The 16,879-nt window shown below is 42.0% G+C and overlaps 1 protein-coding gene across 11 annotated transcripts in view; it reads left to right on the top strand.

Annotated features, from left to right (window-relative positions):
* The window catches only part of TENM2 (teneurin transmembrane protein 2), a 1,169,384-nt gene that overhangs the window by 985,404 nt on the left and 167,101 nt on the right, over nucleotides 1–16,879 (top strand). For 6 of the 11 annotated variants that reach the window (XM_069483866.1, XM_069483867.1, XM_069483873.1 and 3 more), the window contains one exon: nucleotides 13,559–13,764. In XM_069483866.1, coding sequence (XP_069339967.1) covers nucleotides 13,559–13,764 — 206 coding nt within the window. Of the gene's footprint in view, nucleotides 1–4,676; nucleotides 4,690–13,558; nucleotides 13,765–16,879 lie in introns of all 11 variants that reach the window. The other 5 variants (XM_069483875.1, XM_069483874.1, XM_069483870.1 and 2 more) reach the window with 1 other exon arrangement.

Here is a 16,879-nt window from a genome sequence, read left to right as displayed (position 1 = left end):
AGCAACTGGCACCGTCTTGAGCTACTTGAAAGCATCCCAGGGCCTGGGCAGAAGCAGCAGCCACGGCAGCAACAGCAGCAGCTGGAGCGGCAGCAGCAGCAGCAGCAGGAGAAAGTCCTGCCTAATCAGAAGGCAGAGAGCAGCAGGCAGCACATGCCACTAGACTGGGTCCCTCTCCCAGGAGGAGAGATCCAGCCTCCCTGGGGAGGGAGCGTGCCTGGCTTGGCATGAAAGAGAAAGGCTCAGAGCTGTGGAGCTGTTCTGCTTTCAGGGGGAATAGAAAGGAGTTTTGACAACTCGGCAACAAAGCTTCTCTTCTCGGAACAGTGAAGGGGACAATAGAAATGTTTATTGAAGCAATCAGGCAACTGTATACTTGCAGGAAAAAGAAATAAGTGCTAACAAGGTGCTAAGAAGGGGGAGAGAAAACAGAACTGTGGGGAGGTGGGGACATGGAGCAATTAAACGACAAGCACAGCCAATGGCACAGTTAGCCAGGCTGGCACATGGCAGGGTGTGCTCACTTCAGGATGGAAGTCGCAAACGGGAGAGATTGTATTGAAGGGTTTCTCCAAACACGCGGTCTTCCACCCTGCCTCTTAGCATATACAGCCAGTTCAGCCCCACACTTCTCAAACTACCCCACAGGGATATTTCAAAGAAGATAAAAGGAAGCAGCATTTCTTAGGTAGCTATTCTGTGCCAGGCATAGCATTGTGTAACTTCAGCAACTCTAACGGAATTTATCTCTGAGATTCTGAGGCCCAGAATGTTCTAGAAACTTATCCAAAAGCAAACAAGTGAGCAGGTACAAATTTGAACTCGGATTCCCTGTGCATCTTTGGGCAGGATGCTGGGGTTTTCCTTAGATCAGTCATTTTCCAGAGAGAAGATTCTGGAATTCATCCGCCCTCAGAGATGTACATTAGTCATCCTGAGATGCTAATGCTGCTTAAATTATTCTCCCCAGAGCTGTCCTAATGCTTCGAGTATGACTTTTTTGTCTTTTTATCCCGTCTTTAAGAATCGCTCTACTCATCTGTCATGATCATAGTACTAAATTACCTTTAAGTAAGCATGAAAAAGTTTTATCTGAGGATGAAATTATATGCTTTCCATTACTGGGTAAGTAAAACTAGACCGAAATATGAAAAGTACATTTTGCCTTAACTGACCAAAAAGCCCAGAGCCAAATTTATTAGCCTCAGGTTTGAAATCTGTTCACCTCCAGTTCCTGACCGCATCCACTCTTTCAGTTTTCTCTAAGGCGGTGATTCTTAGCCTGGGCATTTGGCAATGTCTGAAGACGTTTTTGATTGTCACAACTGGAAGTGGGTGTGACTGGCATCTAATGGGTAGAGGTCAGAGATGCTGTGAAAATCCTACAATACATAGATCAGCCCCCTCTGATGAAGAATTATCTCTGTCCAAAATGACAACGGTGCCGCCTTTGGAAAACCTGCTTTAGGGAGTCTCTGATATGTTGTATCCATGAGTGTCCTTTAATCTACAAGTCAGCACCCCACCCCTTCAGGAGAATGCAGAATGCACATTTGAAGTGAATATGCATATTCTGTCAGCGGGCTCAGGGATATATTTTATGTGTGTATACATTGGTTACATGTTATATACAAATGCTTTTTAAATCATGTCCTTCACACATGGGAATCACTGGCCTGCCCTGGTCCCCATCGGTAAAGATCAGATCCCCTCCCATTTGTGATTAAGCTCCATTCCCCACCACGCTTTTGCATCCCGCACCAGCCTAGGCAGGAGGCAGAAGAAAACTTTCGCCTGGAGAATAAGTCCTAAGAGGACGTGTCTGTAAATTAACAAATGAAGAAACACTTTCCATTGTGTCTTTGGAAAGACCAGAAATTTTTCCCTCGTGTGCAACATGTTTTTGGAAATATCGTGTGAGTCGCATAGCATCGCAAGTTCAGATATTTTCCAAATGAGTTATAAGACAGACAAAATGTTTGCCAAATCACTGTCCAATGAATTTTGTCAATAGGATACTTACAGAAAAGTGTGAAAATTTAAAGTTGCTTAAAGATGAAATAAAACTCAAAACACTTCCTTTCTGAACACCGAAATGGTACTCAGCAGATGACTGAAGATAATCAGATCTCTTCCTAAGTTATTTTAAAGCATGACTTATACAATGACTAGAAAGGCTGCAGTTTTCTCCTACACACCTATCTCTTTTGTCCAAAGTGACCTTGAGTTTGAATTTCTGTGCCCAGTGACCTCCCAGCTCCCCTCCACCCAATTCTATACATTTAGACAACCCGAATCAATTCCAATCGACTACTTTTCCAGTGTTTCAAAGAGACAATCAAGATATATTGGCAATAAGTTAATTAAATAACACCCCCTCCATTTTTTTGCAGTATACAATAATCTTTCACTCCAATAATGTTTTAATCAAGATACACAACACATTGCCAAGGAGGTTAATCTTATTAAGCAATTACTGGGTGAGTATCCAACAGGAGCAAATTAAAATGTAAGCAAAACACAGGCATGCGAGTCCCATCTAAGGTAGCCCATCAATAGAGATTTCATTACCTGGTCTTTAGGAGTATTTACACTCTTCAGGTTTGGAAACGAATCTAATAGACAGGGCAGCCTACACACTCTGATATGTTAGTGGAAACAAAGCACTTGATTAATTAGTTGGGAGTGTGTGTTCTTTGGGCTTTGTCTTCCTTTCCCTTTTCCATTTGTTGTTGTCCAGGGTTTTTTTTTTTTCCCCACTCTCCTTCAATTAAACCTTAACGTGGACGGTTGTTGGGTTTCACAAAAAGAAGAGGGAGCACACAGCCTGCCAGAATCACTCACCATCTTGTGTGTATTTCTATGTTCAAAGGAATGAACTCATATATCTTCATTACAAAGGCATGGGGCACTTTTTCTATAGATCTGGGATTAGATAAGCCTTGAGAATGAAGATTCAATATGGTATTCTGACCTGGTCGGATAACATAAGGGAAGCCAGTTTGACTGGCTAGGCCCAGAGACAGGGTATACAAGGAATTGCAAAGGCACATTGTATGCACCCAATTTGTGCATAAATTTTAAGAAAGAATAAACTCCCAAGTAGAATTGCTTGGATCATTCTTAAAACCTATCACTCATTTTAAATTCAAGGTGTCCTCTCTATCAAGGGTCAGCAAACTACATCTCATGGACCAAATCTGGCCAGCTGCCAGTTATTGTAAATAAAGTTTTATTAGAGCACAGCCATGCCTATTCACTTGCCTGTTGTCTGTGGCTGCTCTCAGAATACAATGGTGGAGTTGAGTAGTTGCAACAGAGACTACATGGCCCACAAAGCCTAAAATATTCACAATCTGGCCCTTAACAGCAACAACAACAAAAGTTTTATGATTACTCTAGATCATTCCCAAACCCATTTCTACTTTTCTAGAACTTTTTCTCTAACTACCCGAATTTTAGGAGACCAGAGAGAAAGACCAAACTCCCAATACATCAGTTTTTCCTTCTTGACCAAGCACTGGTTATAATATATTCTCGGTAGCTTTGCATTAAGACATTGTCTGTAATATAGGATTCTGGAGCTGGTCTGGATACAAACACCAACTCCATCATTTAGCAACTGCATGACCATGAGCAGGTCATTTATCCTCTCTCAGCTTCTAATTCCTCATCTGTGAAAAGGAAGTCCTTTATAAGCTTGCTGTCCAGCATAAATGAGATAACCCTTGTAAAACATTGCATGTAGTATCAGGCACTTAACAAGTGATTAACGAATCTCGGTTATTGTCACTGATGTCATCATTCCACCTCTCAGCTGGTCCATTTAACAAACATCCTTCCACTTCTTAGGGGATGCTGTATTTTCCAAAGGCGAAGACTGCCTTCAGAATGTCATGATAGACAGTAATACGACTTTACCTTTTTCCTTTACCTTCTAAAGATTAAAAAAAAAACCCAGATTAGAATTTCTTCCCAAACATTTGCTTGATGAGGTCAGTGGGAAGCAGGACTTCCTATTCGAAAGGCCGGTATGTCAAACAAGCTGGCCTCCTCCCCACAGCCTACTTGTCTCATTGCAGCTTGAGTTCCATCACTGCCAGCCTGTCTGTTTTAAGCCCTACCATTCTCGGTTTATAACTCAGCTGTAAACATTTATTTGTGCCTGGAGCACATTTCTTTCCTACCCTTTGAAAAAAAAAATCAGAATTTCCAGATGGTATGCAAGTTGGAAAAAAATGGCAAAGACTGTTATTCTGTTTAGAAACATGTTTTTCTACACTTGCCCTTTCAGCAAAAACTTCATAATGATTTTTACTAGTTGGCTTAATGCATGGTAGTAGGAGCCAGATTAGCAGGGAGGTTGGTAAATTCTTCCTCTGGCTCTCATCAGCCTCTCAATGAACACAGCCCAGGGTTTCAGAATGATCACTTCCCTACATGGGGCTTTTCCAAAGTCGGTGAAGTTCCCAGAAGGGCTAAGGGTCATTATATTTGAGCCAAACATCCCATTACTGCATGTCTGCTGGCAAATACACCAACCTACCTACCACCGACACAGCAACTCCCTCATTTTGGAGGCCATGTTATTCTGCATTGTTACAGATGGCTGCCACTTATGTCTACCACATTGGTGGAGTTTTGCATCTGATGGCCACCCACAGCCCCATTCTAAGTTGCATGGTTTCCGTTGCACACAGCGTCATGGTGGCTTTACATGGGCTTTGATAAAGAGATCCAATATGCCCCCCTCTGCACTTGCCACACTCTCAGAGTTAACTGGTACACCCAGAGATCTGGGCTCCGCTCTCTGAATACTTCCCTCTGTGTATCCTATGTACAGTCAGCCCTTCGTAGCCACAGGTTTCACATCCACAGACTCAGCCAAACTCAGGGTGAAAATATTTGGGAGCCGGGCGCAGTGGCTCACGCCTGTAATCCTAGCACTCTGGGAGGCCGAGGTGGACAGATTGTTTGAGCTCAGAAGTTCGAGACCAGCCTGAGCAAGAGCGAGACCCCGTCTCTACTAAAAATAGAAAGAAATTATATGGACAACTAAAAATATATATAGAAAAATTAGCCGGGCATGGTGGCGCATGCCTGTAGTCCCAGCTACTCGGGAGGCTGAGGCAGGAGGATTGCTTGAGCACAGGAGTTTGAGGTTGCTGTGAGCTAGGCTGATGCCATGGCACTCTAGCCTGGGCAACAGAGTGAGACTCTGTCTCAAAAAAAAAAAAAAAAAAGAAAGAAAGTAAGTAAGTAAAATATTTGGGGGAAAAAAACAATAAAAATCAATACAGTATAAACATTATTTACATAGCATGTACATTGTATTAGGTACTATAAGTAATCCAGAGATGATTTAAAATATATGGGAGGATATGCATAGGTTATAAGCAAACACTGTACCATTTTATATAAAGGACTTGAGCACCCACACATCTTGGTATCCACAGGGGTCCTGGAACCCATCCCCTGCGGACTGCAAGGGACGACTGTGCATAGCACAGGATCTGAAATGCAGTCAGCATAGTGGTTAGATATGTGGGTTTCAGAATTCATCAAACGTGGCTTTTGATCCCAGATCCACCACTAAAGAGCTGTGTGACCCTAGGCAAGTCACTTACCTTCCATGAACCTCAGTCTTTTCATCTGAAAAATGGGAAAAATTATAAAGGTACCAGGAGATGATGTGGCTAGTAATAACCACTCAATACATTGTAGCTACTATCAACATTATTAGTAAACTAAACTACGTATTAATGTAGAAGCAAGTTCACCCGAACAGAGCTATAAATATTTGTTAACACTCCTAGTGGCAAAGAGTTGACTGTTTTTATCTAAGGCAACAAATTGAGGTTTCAAAAGATGCAAAGGCCACGTATAGTCCCAAGAGCTGAAGGATTTTATAAAAAGCATCATTGCTGTGTGATGACGTGAACACCGTCACAGGTGCAGTGACTTCGGGATGGTGCTCTGTCCCTGCAGCATAGCAGCCACCAGCAGGGGAGAGCTGCGGAGCTGCCGCTGTCTCGGATGAGCTATGTTCTTGGTCAGTGCCTCTAAGGTCCTTAGAAGAATCTTTTCACTTATCTGTTGGTTAAACAGAACCCTCAGATGGTTGTCCTGATTCCCAAATAAATGGAAACGAGGTGTAATGACTGTGGCAATATTCTGGATTCAACTTTATTTGCAATAGATAAAAATATGTGAGGCAGGATAATCTGCAAGGCAGATTTATGCTGAGGCCTCCGGAGTTCGGTTGAGTTAGAAAGTATTAATATGAGGTTTCATTTCCCCGATATGACTATGAGTCCATTCCCTTTATCACTTGTTTGGGGAATAGTTTTGCTGTTTCCATAAATGAATTATGGCAACATTTTCTGAAATGATTAGCCCCTAATGTGGATATGGAAGGCTGTCGTTTTGCCCGACATCCATCTTATTTAACTGGTTGAAATTTTAGGTACCTGTTTCAGAAATAGGCAATACTTTCACATTTGCATGAGCAATCTTCCATGGAGTTACAGAGTTGGACTGTCCTGTAAAATTGATCTTTAGAGTGTTGCCTCTAAAAGCTCAGAAATCTCATCTTTAAGCTAGAGATGAACCATTGTGTCTTAAGGATCTGCTTCTCAGGGCAAAATGATCATCTCCACTTTTCATTGTGCAGCTCATGGATAGACAGAAACGTTTGCCATGGAAACCCCGGCTCTGGGAGATGTGGGCTGGACTTGGTCCTGCGTGCCAGGATGCCATGTCCGGCATTGCCCGGCACCCAACCATACTGGCCAGGCTTTCACAGAATGAACACAGGATGCCATTTATGTGTCTTCTCCTGATGCCCCAAATTCAATCCCAAACTGAGGCCATAGGACCCTGGGCTGTACACTGCCTGGATAAGGGATGATGAGAATATGACATATACCCCAGCTCTGGTGTTGACCAGAGATCACCTAGTAGTGGAGTAGATGCTTGATAAATATTCATTGCATGAAAGTATGAATACACCCAACATTGCTTAGGACATTCATTGATCATTGTCAAATCAATACAATCTGGTTGCTTTTCACTAGAGCAGGCTGCACAGAGTTGCTCACATGAGAAGCAGCTAGAGCAGCGGTCCCCAACCTTTTTGGCACCAGGGACCAGTTTCATGGAAGACAATTTTTCCACAGACCGGGCAGGAGGAAATGGTTTCAGGATGATTCAAGTGCATTACATGTATTGTGCAGCCAAACGTCTCTGCCAATGATAATCTGTATTTGCAGCTGCTCCCCAGCGCTAGCATCACCACCTCAGCTCCACCTCAGATCATCGGGCATCAGAGTCTCATAAGGAGCCACAACCTAGATCCCTCACGTGTGCAATTTACAGTGGGGTTCATGCTCCTATGAGAATCTAATATAGCCACTGATCTGACAGAAGGCAGAGCTCAGACAGTGATTGGAGCGATGGGGAGCAGCTGAAAATACAGATGAAGCTTCGCTCACTCACCCCCTGCTCACCTCCCTGTGCGTCCTGGTTCCTGACAGTACCTGTCCGTGGCCTGGGGGCTGGGGACCACAGAGCTGGAGCACACATCAACACCAGCAATTTGGAGTGAATGAACTTGTGACTTCGTTTTCTCTGGCCGTCATATCTTAACACATGTGACCTGCACTGCCCTCCCCCTATCTGTGGACGTACCGACCCTTCGTTGTGTATTGCTTTCAGCTGCTCTGGAAAATGCCTATTTCATTAAGGCCCACGGCACCTCCTGGCCTTCTTTAGTGCCTATACTAGGTAGCCTATATTTTCAAATAGACCATCATAAATTTACCCTCCACATCTAACAAAAGAAGTTACAGCTGATTTTGGGTGGCACTGCCACAGAGAGGATAGAAAGATGTGGAAGCACCTACAAGTCAGGTACAACGTGCCATTGGTTTAATCCTCAGAAGCACCTCCATTATACAGATGAGTAGACAGACTCAGAGAGGGCGGCATTTAACCCAAAGGCACACAGCTGTCAGTTCATCAGAGCCAAGATTCAAACCCGGGACTGACCAGCTCTACTGTGCAATATTGTCTCCTTGAGGTCTCTGAACTTCTCAGCGTAAGGATACCCAACCTGTGGGTAAAGTTAGAAACCTTAATTACTGTTTCCTTGCTATCTGCCTCTCAGTGGTGTCGTGTTAGGGACTAGCCATTTTGGTGGCCCTAGAACAGCAGGCATGGCAGGGGTGAGCCCAGGTTCAAGTCCTCATCTGTGGGACAGCCTGGCTTTGATGCTGTTGTTCGGCCGTAGAGAACAGCAGAGATCTATACTCCTGGACACCAGCCCAGGGACTCGACCTCCAGGGATAGAGTTCCACGCTGGCCGAAGCAATTTCTTTTTATCTCTTTGGCGGCAGTAGTTGCACATTTTCCTCTTTTTCATTGTTTTTAAAATTACAAAAGTTATACACATTTTCAAGATTTTTTAAAAGTATATAGGCAAAAACCCTTTTTTCTTTTACTGTAAGGAATATTAGTGCAGCAATTGACAAATTTGAATGAGGTCTATAAATTAAATACAGTCATGCTGTGCGTAAGGACATTTCAGTCAACACTTGACACAATATATGACTGTGGTCCCATAAGATTGTAATGGAACTGAAAAATTCCTGTCACCTAGTGACATAGTCGTCATGACGTTATAGCACAATTACTTTTTTAAAACAAATTCAATGTAGTGTAAGTGTACAGTGTTTACAAAGTCTACAAGAGTGTAGGGTAATGCCCTAGGCCTTCACATTGACTCACCACTCACTCACTGACTCAGCCAGAGCAACTTCCAGCCCTGAAAAGTTCCATTCCTGGTAAAGTGCCCTCTGCATGTGTACCATGTTTTAGCTTTCATAAAGTATATTTCCTGTAGCTTTTCTATGTTTAGATACACAAGTATTCACCATTGTGTTGCAGTTGCCTGCAGTATTCAGTCAACACCACACAATCCAGGTTTGCAGCCTAGCAGCAATGGACCATACCGTACAGACTGGGGGTGTAGCAGGCTCTGCCATCTACGTTTGTCTAAGTGCACTCTGTGATGTTTGCACAATGACAAAATCACCACCTACGAATGTATTTCTCAGAATGTATCCCTGTTGTTAAGTGATGCATGACTGTGTGTCACACACGCTCACATAACATATATGGGGAAAATTGAAAAACCCTCTATAAAAAAGCATAATTCAGTTACACACCTGGAAAGTTTAGTTGGAAAGCAGTCACTAGCTGTTTAACAGTATGGATTTCTTATGTTAAATAAATCAAGTTTGTTACAAGTGAAGTCACCTGTAAATTAATCAACCGTAAATGCTTCCTGGTAACCTCTCCTCCTTCCCGCTGACACCCCCCCTCCCCACTGCCACACACACATTCTCCATAGCATATACCCAGAGATGACCCTCTTTACCCCCTCTGAGACCACAATAGGCTAGAGTGAAATGCCATTTAAGATATCTTTGGGTCCAAACCACTCTTATGTAGCTTAGGATGTTGAGACTTCAAGAGCTAGACCTGCCTAAACCTAGGGAGCTGCTTAGTAACAAGGATGGAAGTTCATCAACAGAATGGTCTTTTTATACCTGTTCCTTCCACAAAAGGTCCAGGGTCATTAAGTATCAGGACAAGGACCCCTGACTTTTGGCTCTCAATCTAAAGACTTTTCCACTGCATTCTACCTCTCCTGGTTGGTTGGTTTGTTTACTTGTAAGATTGTGCACAAAAGATAAATTAAGCATTTACTCATGACTCTTCAAAAGGATCCACAAGGAAGGTTCTTTAGATAGTAAATTTCATAATAGTACTTTCAAAAGGTTATTTTATTTAAAAAACAAAAGCTCTGTTTATATGCAGCTTTTCAAAGTAAATCTTCCTTAAGGCTCTCATTTCACCCAGTCATCACGGGGTTGGGGGGAGGGGTAGCTGAAATAGCCCACCAGATGGGCTGGTAGAGTCTGATCCAGTTCAGTAAGCATTTATGGATCACACATGATCACCAGGTGCAAAGCTTAGAGAACCTGGAGGTGAGTCCACAGCTCTGCCTAACCTCAGGGAGCACAGTGGCTAGCTAGTGAGAGTCAGTTACTGTACCTAACGACAGCTGCTAAAGGCTGCAGTAGAGTTAAATGTAAATGCTATGAAAACACAGAGAAAGAACTATTTATCTGGGTGCAGATGGGGGTTAGGGATGGTGTTGTAAAGGAAGTGAACTTCAGTGTGAAGGTGCACTTGACCTGGATCACGCCCTGACTCCCAACTTTAAGCCTGTTCCCACAGTTAAGTCTATTCTAGAAGAATTAGGCTCTTGATAGAAAGAGAGATATATACATATGTATGCACATATATACATGCCTATATATTACATGTACACACACAATTTTTTTGACTTTTAGAAAATTCTTTACTCTGAAAAGAAAGCCAGATGCATTCCCTTAGAGTTGTTCATTCTTTTATTTCATTCCATGTAAGAAGCTAGCAACTATTTTGCTGTTATTATGTGCTAACTCTTCTTTGTGTACTTCCACTTGTTACTCACATGAGGTAAGTTAGTTTTATTTCTCTCATTTTACAAAAAATGGACTGGAGTCCCAGAGAGGTAAAGCAAATTGCTAGAGGTCACACAGCATGGAAGAACCAGAATCAGGAACTGAACCCAGTTCTATCTGGCTCCAAAACTTGTACTTCATCACCCAGGATCACTGCCTTATTTAGTGGATGGAACATGAGGAGGGGCGCATCTAAAACCCTAGAGGACGGTGTGGCTACTGAGAAGGTAGCCTGTACTCATTGGTAGTAGCAGCTAATTTCCTGAGCTCAATGTCCCGAAGTGGAGGTCTCAGAAAGGCAGCGGGATCCCACTACTGTAAGAACCAAACCTTTGAGGCTCCGAGTCTGAATTCCTCCCGGCAACCACTCGCTAAGAGGCCGCTTCCTTGCACGTCTCCGGCATCTGCATTTGGCTTGACATTATCGAAATCCATTTAAGTTTCCACAGTAGATTAGAGCGCTCATGGGTGCTGATTTCCTGCCTCTTTTTCATATCCTGTCATTAACCCAGCAACCCCTGAAAGCCCAACAGATGTAAAGCAAAGCCCATCTTATTAAGTTTAAAGAGAAATCATGTCTTTAAAGTTCTTTTTTATTTTTAATGCATTTCTGTAACTTGTTGCCACATTATGATCACCGGGGTTGCTTTTGGTCTCTATCAGAGGCCACCAAACTATTCTTCTCCAGGGGCTTTTTTTTTTTTTTTTTTTTTTAACATCTCTTCCTTACTGGGTCCTTTTATTATTATCCTTCACCAAAAGACTTTATCTGGTTGGGGGAAATCTGTCAAAAGCAGCATTTTAAAGTAAAAATTAGTTTCCAGTTTATAGTAATCGGAGCTTCTAATCAACTTGTGATAACAAATGTTTCTCCCTGGACATGCCATTATTTCAGCAAAACCCCCAAATAAACAACACTCAATTTAGGCGTAGGGCCTTACAGATGATGCTAATAATACTTATTTTGTGCTAGAAATTATTCTAAGAGCTTTGCATGGATTAACTCATTAAAACCTCAACAACTCTATGAAATAAATATTACTAATAGTGTTCCAACTGTACATATGAAGAAACTGAGGCACAGCGAGTTGACACACTTAGCAAGTATCAAAGCTAGGATTTGAACCAAGGCAGTTTCAGCCCAGAGTGTTTGATCTGAAACAGGACGCTGTCTTCCTCCGCCTGCAGGCAAGTATGCAGTGTCCATTGGATATGTAGCCAACATAAAAAAGTTCAGAATGTTTGACAAGCAAACCATCTCATCCCCATCTAATGGCCTGATCCACTTAGGACTTCCAGTTGTCTATTTTCTTTTTAAAGATGTTATGTGATACAGGCTTCCAAACTTCCCTTAGGAGCCCATTCCCTAGTTGTATTATCCTAGAGGTTAAAGAGTTCTTCTTAAGATCCAAACCAGTGTTTCTCCTGCTTTATTTTAAGCCGCTGTCAACTTTTGATTTGATCTACTATTGAGCTGAATAAAAATCAATCATCATCTCACATGTTAAAGAAAAAGGGACAGGAAAATCCTTTATATCCTCAAGTCACTCTGTGGTTTTCTTTTTTTAATTTAGACATGGAAGGCCATCAGAGACCCAAAAATGTCACCTCTCTATTTTACAGATAGGAAAACGAGGACCAAGATCCCTTCTGAGTCTTGTCTCGCTGTAGTAGCTACACAGCAGCAGAGCCATCTCTGCTGAGTCGGGTAGACTCGCTCACTGTTCGTGCCAGTCTTCAGCAATTTTGCAATTTCTCCTGACTGTTCAAACTCTTCGCAATGTATGTGGACAAATATGGATAAATATTTTCAGAAGAGTCCATCCATGGCAGAATGTAGGGGGTGCTTGTTTCCCAGCCTTTGCCCATCAGGCTGAAGAAGTTTTCAGATCTGTAGGGTCACTAAAGTGACCAGTGGCCTCAGAAGTGAAAAGACCCTCAAAACAGAAATGACTTCAATTCTTTCTGTGCTTGGGATGACTTGGTTCAGAAGTTCTTAAGAAGATAGGAGGATGATGAGATGTGATTTTCTATGTCCTGCTGAGTTCAGAATCCATTTGAAGGAATCACAAGTGACCTTTATACAATGAGGTTTCAACTAGGTTTTTTGTTCCTTTTAGAGCTAAGGAAAATGAGGCTCAGAGACAATGATGAGCTTGTTTTTCTTGAGCAACTACTGATAACTCTGAGTTTTTCCTTAAGAATAGTCGCAAGAGTGGTTGCAAAGGAAACAACTCTTGGAAGCATAGGAAGTGCTGACTGGTTCACTGTTATTAAGAAATCCTCTTTAAAAATAGGCATTTCTGGAGCTCCTATTTTTAAAGTCCTAAAGGATGCTGAGTGTGGGCAAACGATGTTTTCAACATAAGCAATTTCAAAATCACGTAGCAAAGATGCATTAGTATCACCAAGAGAGAAAGGTGTGATTTCTCCGTGGTTCTCAGACCCCTCCCTCTAACTCAAGGAAGGACCTAACCTAATATTAGATCTGCCTGAGATCAAGTCCTCATTTTCTACTGAGTTGTTGTGTTTATTCTGAACTGATTTTTGTTCAAAATGTCAGAGTATATTGGACTTATTTGTGTCTGAAACTAATGAAAGGCTACAAGAATTAAATTTTGTGCCAAATTAACATCACCCTCCCCTCACCTGCTGATAATTTTTACATCACAGTCACATTTGGGGTGGTTAGAAGCTTTACATGTACTTATCAGACTCCGGGTCTTATTATATTTGATTAGTAAAGGATAATCACAGAATTTTTAGAAAGCATTGTGCCAAGATTACAGATGCCCTGGGCCATGAATTTATAGCTTTGTTATTTAAAACCTAAATGTTTTAGCTGTGACTTAAAAAAAAAAAATGCCATGACTTTAATCTTAATGTTAAAACAAAAGAAGACTCTTGGCATGTAATTAAACAGAAATATAGAGACAACTGTGTATACAAATGTCACTGACTTGGCATCTATTCCTTTTTTCTAGTGCCCTGGTCATTGAAAAACAGCAGCATAGACAGTGGCGAAGCAGAAGTTGGTCGGCGGGTGACACAAGAAGTCCCACCAGGCGTGTTTTGGAGGTCACAGATTCACATCAGTCAGCCCCAGTTCTTAAAGTTCAACATCTCCCTCGGGAAGGACGCTCTCTTTGGTGTTTACATAAGAAGGGGACTTCCACCATCTCATGCCCAGGTATGACCATGTTTGATGTGACCCAATGTTTAAAAATATGTGCATACTACTTTATAGCCAGTAAGATGCCTATAATTAAAAGAGGGACAATAAAAATTGCTGGTGAGAATGTGGAGAAATTAGGACCCTTGTACATTGCTGGCAAGAACGTAAAATGACACAGCCACTGTGGAAAAGAGTTTGACAATTTTTCCAAAAGTTAAAGATAGAATTGCCTATATAGCCCAGCAATTCCACTACTAGGTATATATATACTCAAAGAGAACTGAAAACATTATTTTCTTATAAAAACATAAACACCAATGTTCACTGCAGCATTATTCATTAAAGCCAAAAAGTGGAAATACTCCAAACATCCAACTGATGAATGGATAACCAAAATGTAATATACCCGTATGATGGAATATTATTCAGACATAGAAAGGAATGAATTACCACTACATACTGCAGCATGGACGGACTTTGGCAACACTATGGTGTATGAAAGAAGCCAGACACAAAAGGCCACAGATTGCATGATTCCATTTATATGAATTGTCCAGAATAGAGAAATAGACAAATCCATAGAGAGACAACGTAGATTAATGGTTGCTGAGAACTGTGAATCAGAAATAACTGCTGTGGGTTTTTTTTTCAGGGGGGTGAAAAAATGGTCTGAAATTAGATAGTTGTGATGGTTTGCACAACATAGAGAATATACTAAAACCACTGAATTATAAAATAGCAAAGACTATTAAAATGTCATATGAATTTTATCTCCCCCCAAAAAGGTAATATCTCTACCTGATGAAACTTTGCTAGACCTGGAGGTTAATCGTTGGGTACTTTCTATCCCGGTGTTCTGGTTATGGGGTTACTTTAAAAGGTGGCATCTTACTATATATGATAAGAGTGATGTAATCCAAAATTCAGCAGCTATTTCTCTGTGGCTTCCCTGGACTAAGTTCCTTGGGAAGAGCTTGGCACCATGAAAGTGAGATTATTCCCAGTGCTTGGAATGAAGAGATTGAATTATATTAAGGATCTCAATGTGTTTCCTCTCCTTCCTTTAATTTGTCCTAGCAGTTTTATTATGCATGCCACTTGGGGTGAATTAACACCTACCTAGCTTGATTTTCTTTTCCAATAGGAATTGAAAATCCTGAGAAAAACCAAGTGGGGTTTTCTTGCCTCATTTGCCCTCAAATCCAGCCAGAATAAAAAGGACATTAGCAAAAAATGCCAGTGGTGGGGAAACACACATGTATCCAATCAAAGCTGACTTTGAAATATGTTGGGAAGGTATTCATCTAGAAAATTCAATTGGAAGAATTTAAAGCTTTAAAACCCATTGGCAAATGCAAGGTGGTCGGGCCACCATTTCCTCGCCTTTAGCTCATGGCAGACATGACTAATCAATGACAGCACTTTTCCTTACTGAGCCCAGTGCACACATCCCTCCAGCATAACTCTCAAGGCAGCCACTACCAATCGACCAGTGTTGGTGCTCAAGATGAAACTTATTTGCAATCCCATCTTTACAGCCTAAAATGATCAATATAAGGACTAAAAGGACTATTTCTTTTTTGAGCAGAGAAGGCTATGTAGGTTTTTATTACCACACACAGCCCATGCTACAGGGACCCATATGTAATGTGGTAATCAATAAGTCCTCCATCCATCCGTCCAAAAAAATATTTATTGGCCTAGGTACTGATTATCTAGAGATGAGTTAACATGGCCCCTGACCAAGCAGAACTCCTGATACAGAAATCACATCTGCTTTTCAAAGAGATTCTCATCAAGAGAAAGAGAAGAATTCAGTGCAATTCTGTAGCTCCTGGCCAGGAGGCAGCGTGCGGCTCTGGGAGGTCGTGCACATTGTTAGGTGATCTCCTTGACCTTCAGGCTGCACTGATTCTACTGTAGCATAATGAAGGATTTACAGTAGTGAAATCTGCTTACTGGCATTATTTGAGAAAGTATGAACATGCCTCTGGGCACAGCTGAGCATAACTTTCCTCTCAGCCAGTTGGATGCAAGGAGATTTGCTAAGGAAACACTTCTTCCCCACGTAGTTCCAAAGCGCTATTAGCCCCCTTCCCTTGCATGCTCTGGGCAACTAGAACCATGGAAAAGCTGACGATCGTGGCAAGTCAAGTCAGTAACTGGTTGTAACTGAGTGATAATGGACAATAGGCAGAAACATACTCCACCCAGTTTCCCTGCCGTTCTGACATTCAGGACTCAAATCCTCAACGACATTGTCTTTTCTTCTTTTGTGGCTACACTGCACTGTCCATCTCCTGCCTAGCCTGTGATTGTTCTAGTGATCGTCATCTCAAAATAGCTACACTGCAGGGACAGCCCCCTCACACATATCAAGGGAAGGAAAATGAATAGGCATGGGCCGGTGATGTGTGCTGAGGTTTCAGTCCAGCTGCCAGTTTGGGAGTTCAGTGTGTACGGGAGGGTCAGGTAAGCAAGGCTCCGTGTGGATGCTTAGGAACGCACAAGACAGGTACAATGCAGGGGTGCTGTTTAAAAAGAGGAAGAAAGGAAGAAAAAGACTCCCTACACATTCTCACATTCATTCGCTGTCATTACGTGCATCCATGTCCATTTGATGAGCTACATTTCCTCAAGGAGACGGTGCTGAGCTCTTTGCAGGGATAGGTGACTAACTCACATCTCAAACCATTATAGAATTTCTCACTTCTATTGGTATATCCTATCAAGGAACATAAGTTCTTTGGGGATTGGCAGTCTAGCCAAGGTGACTCATTTGAGCTGGAAAAAAGAGAAAAAGAAAGAGGTGGGGGCTGTGGAGAATATGAAATTCTATTGGCTGTGTTGCATGAAATGGTTGTTTAAATTTTATTGAGTACCATGCTCTGACCAAGAGCCTACAAAGTTTAGTATCCTTGTCCAAGGATATTAAATACTTGTTTAAATTTCTCAAGAATCGGAGTCTGTCCCAGTTGACTTTTTGGTACTGGCTTTTTACAGAGATACAGAGGCAACATGGTGTAGGAGAGAAAGTCCAGAATGTGGGCCCTGCCACAGAGTAACCAAGTGGCCTTAAACACGTCCCTTAACTTCCCTTAGCTTCGGTGTCCTTCCTACCTGTGCCACC

The sequence above is a fragment of the Eulemur rufifrons genome, chromosome 10 (genome assembly GCF_041146395.1).
Source record: "Eulemur rufifrons isolate Redbay chromosome 10, OSU_ERuf_1, whole genome shotgun sequence".
Classification (NCBI taxonomy): Eukaryota; Metazoa; Chordata; class Mammalia; order Primates; family Lemuridae; genus Eulemur; species Eulemur rufifrons.
Note: the sequence above shows the minus strand (reverse complement) of the source record. Positions and strands in the feature narration are given on the sequence as shown.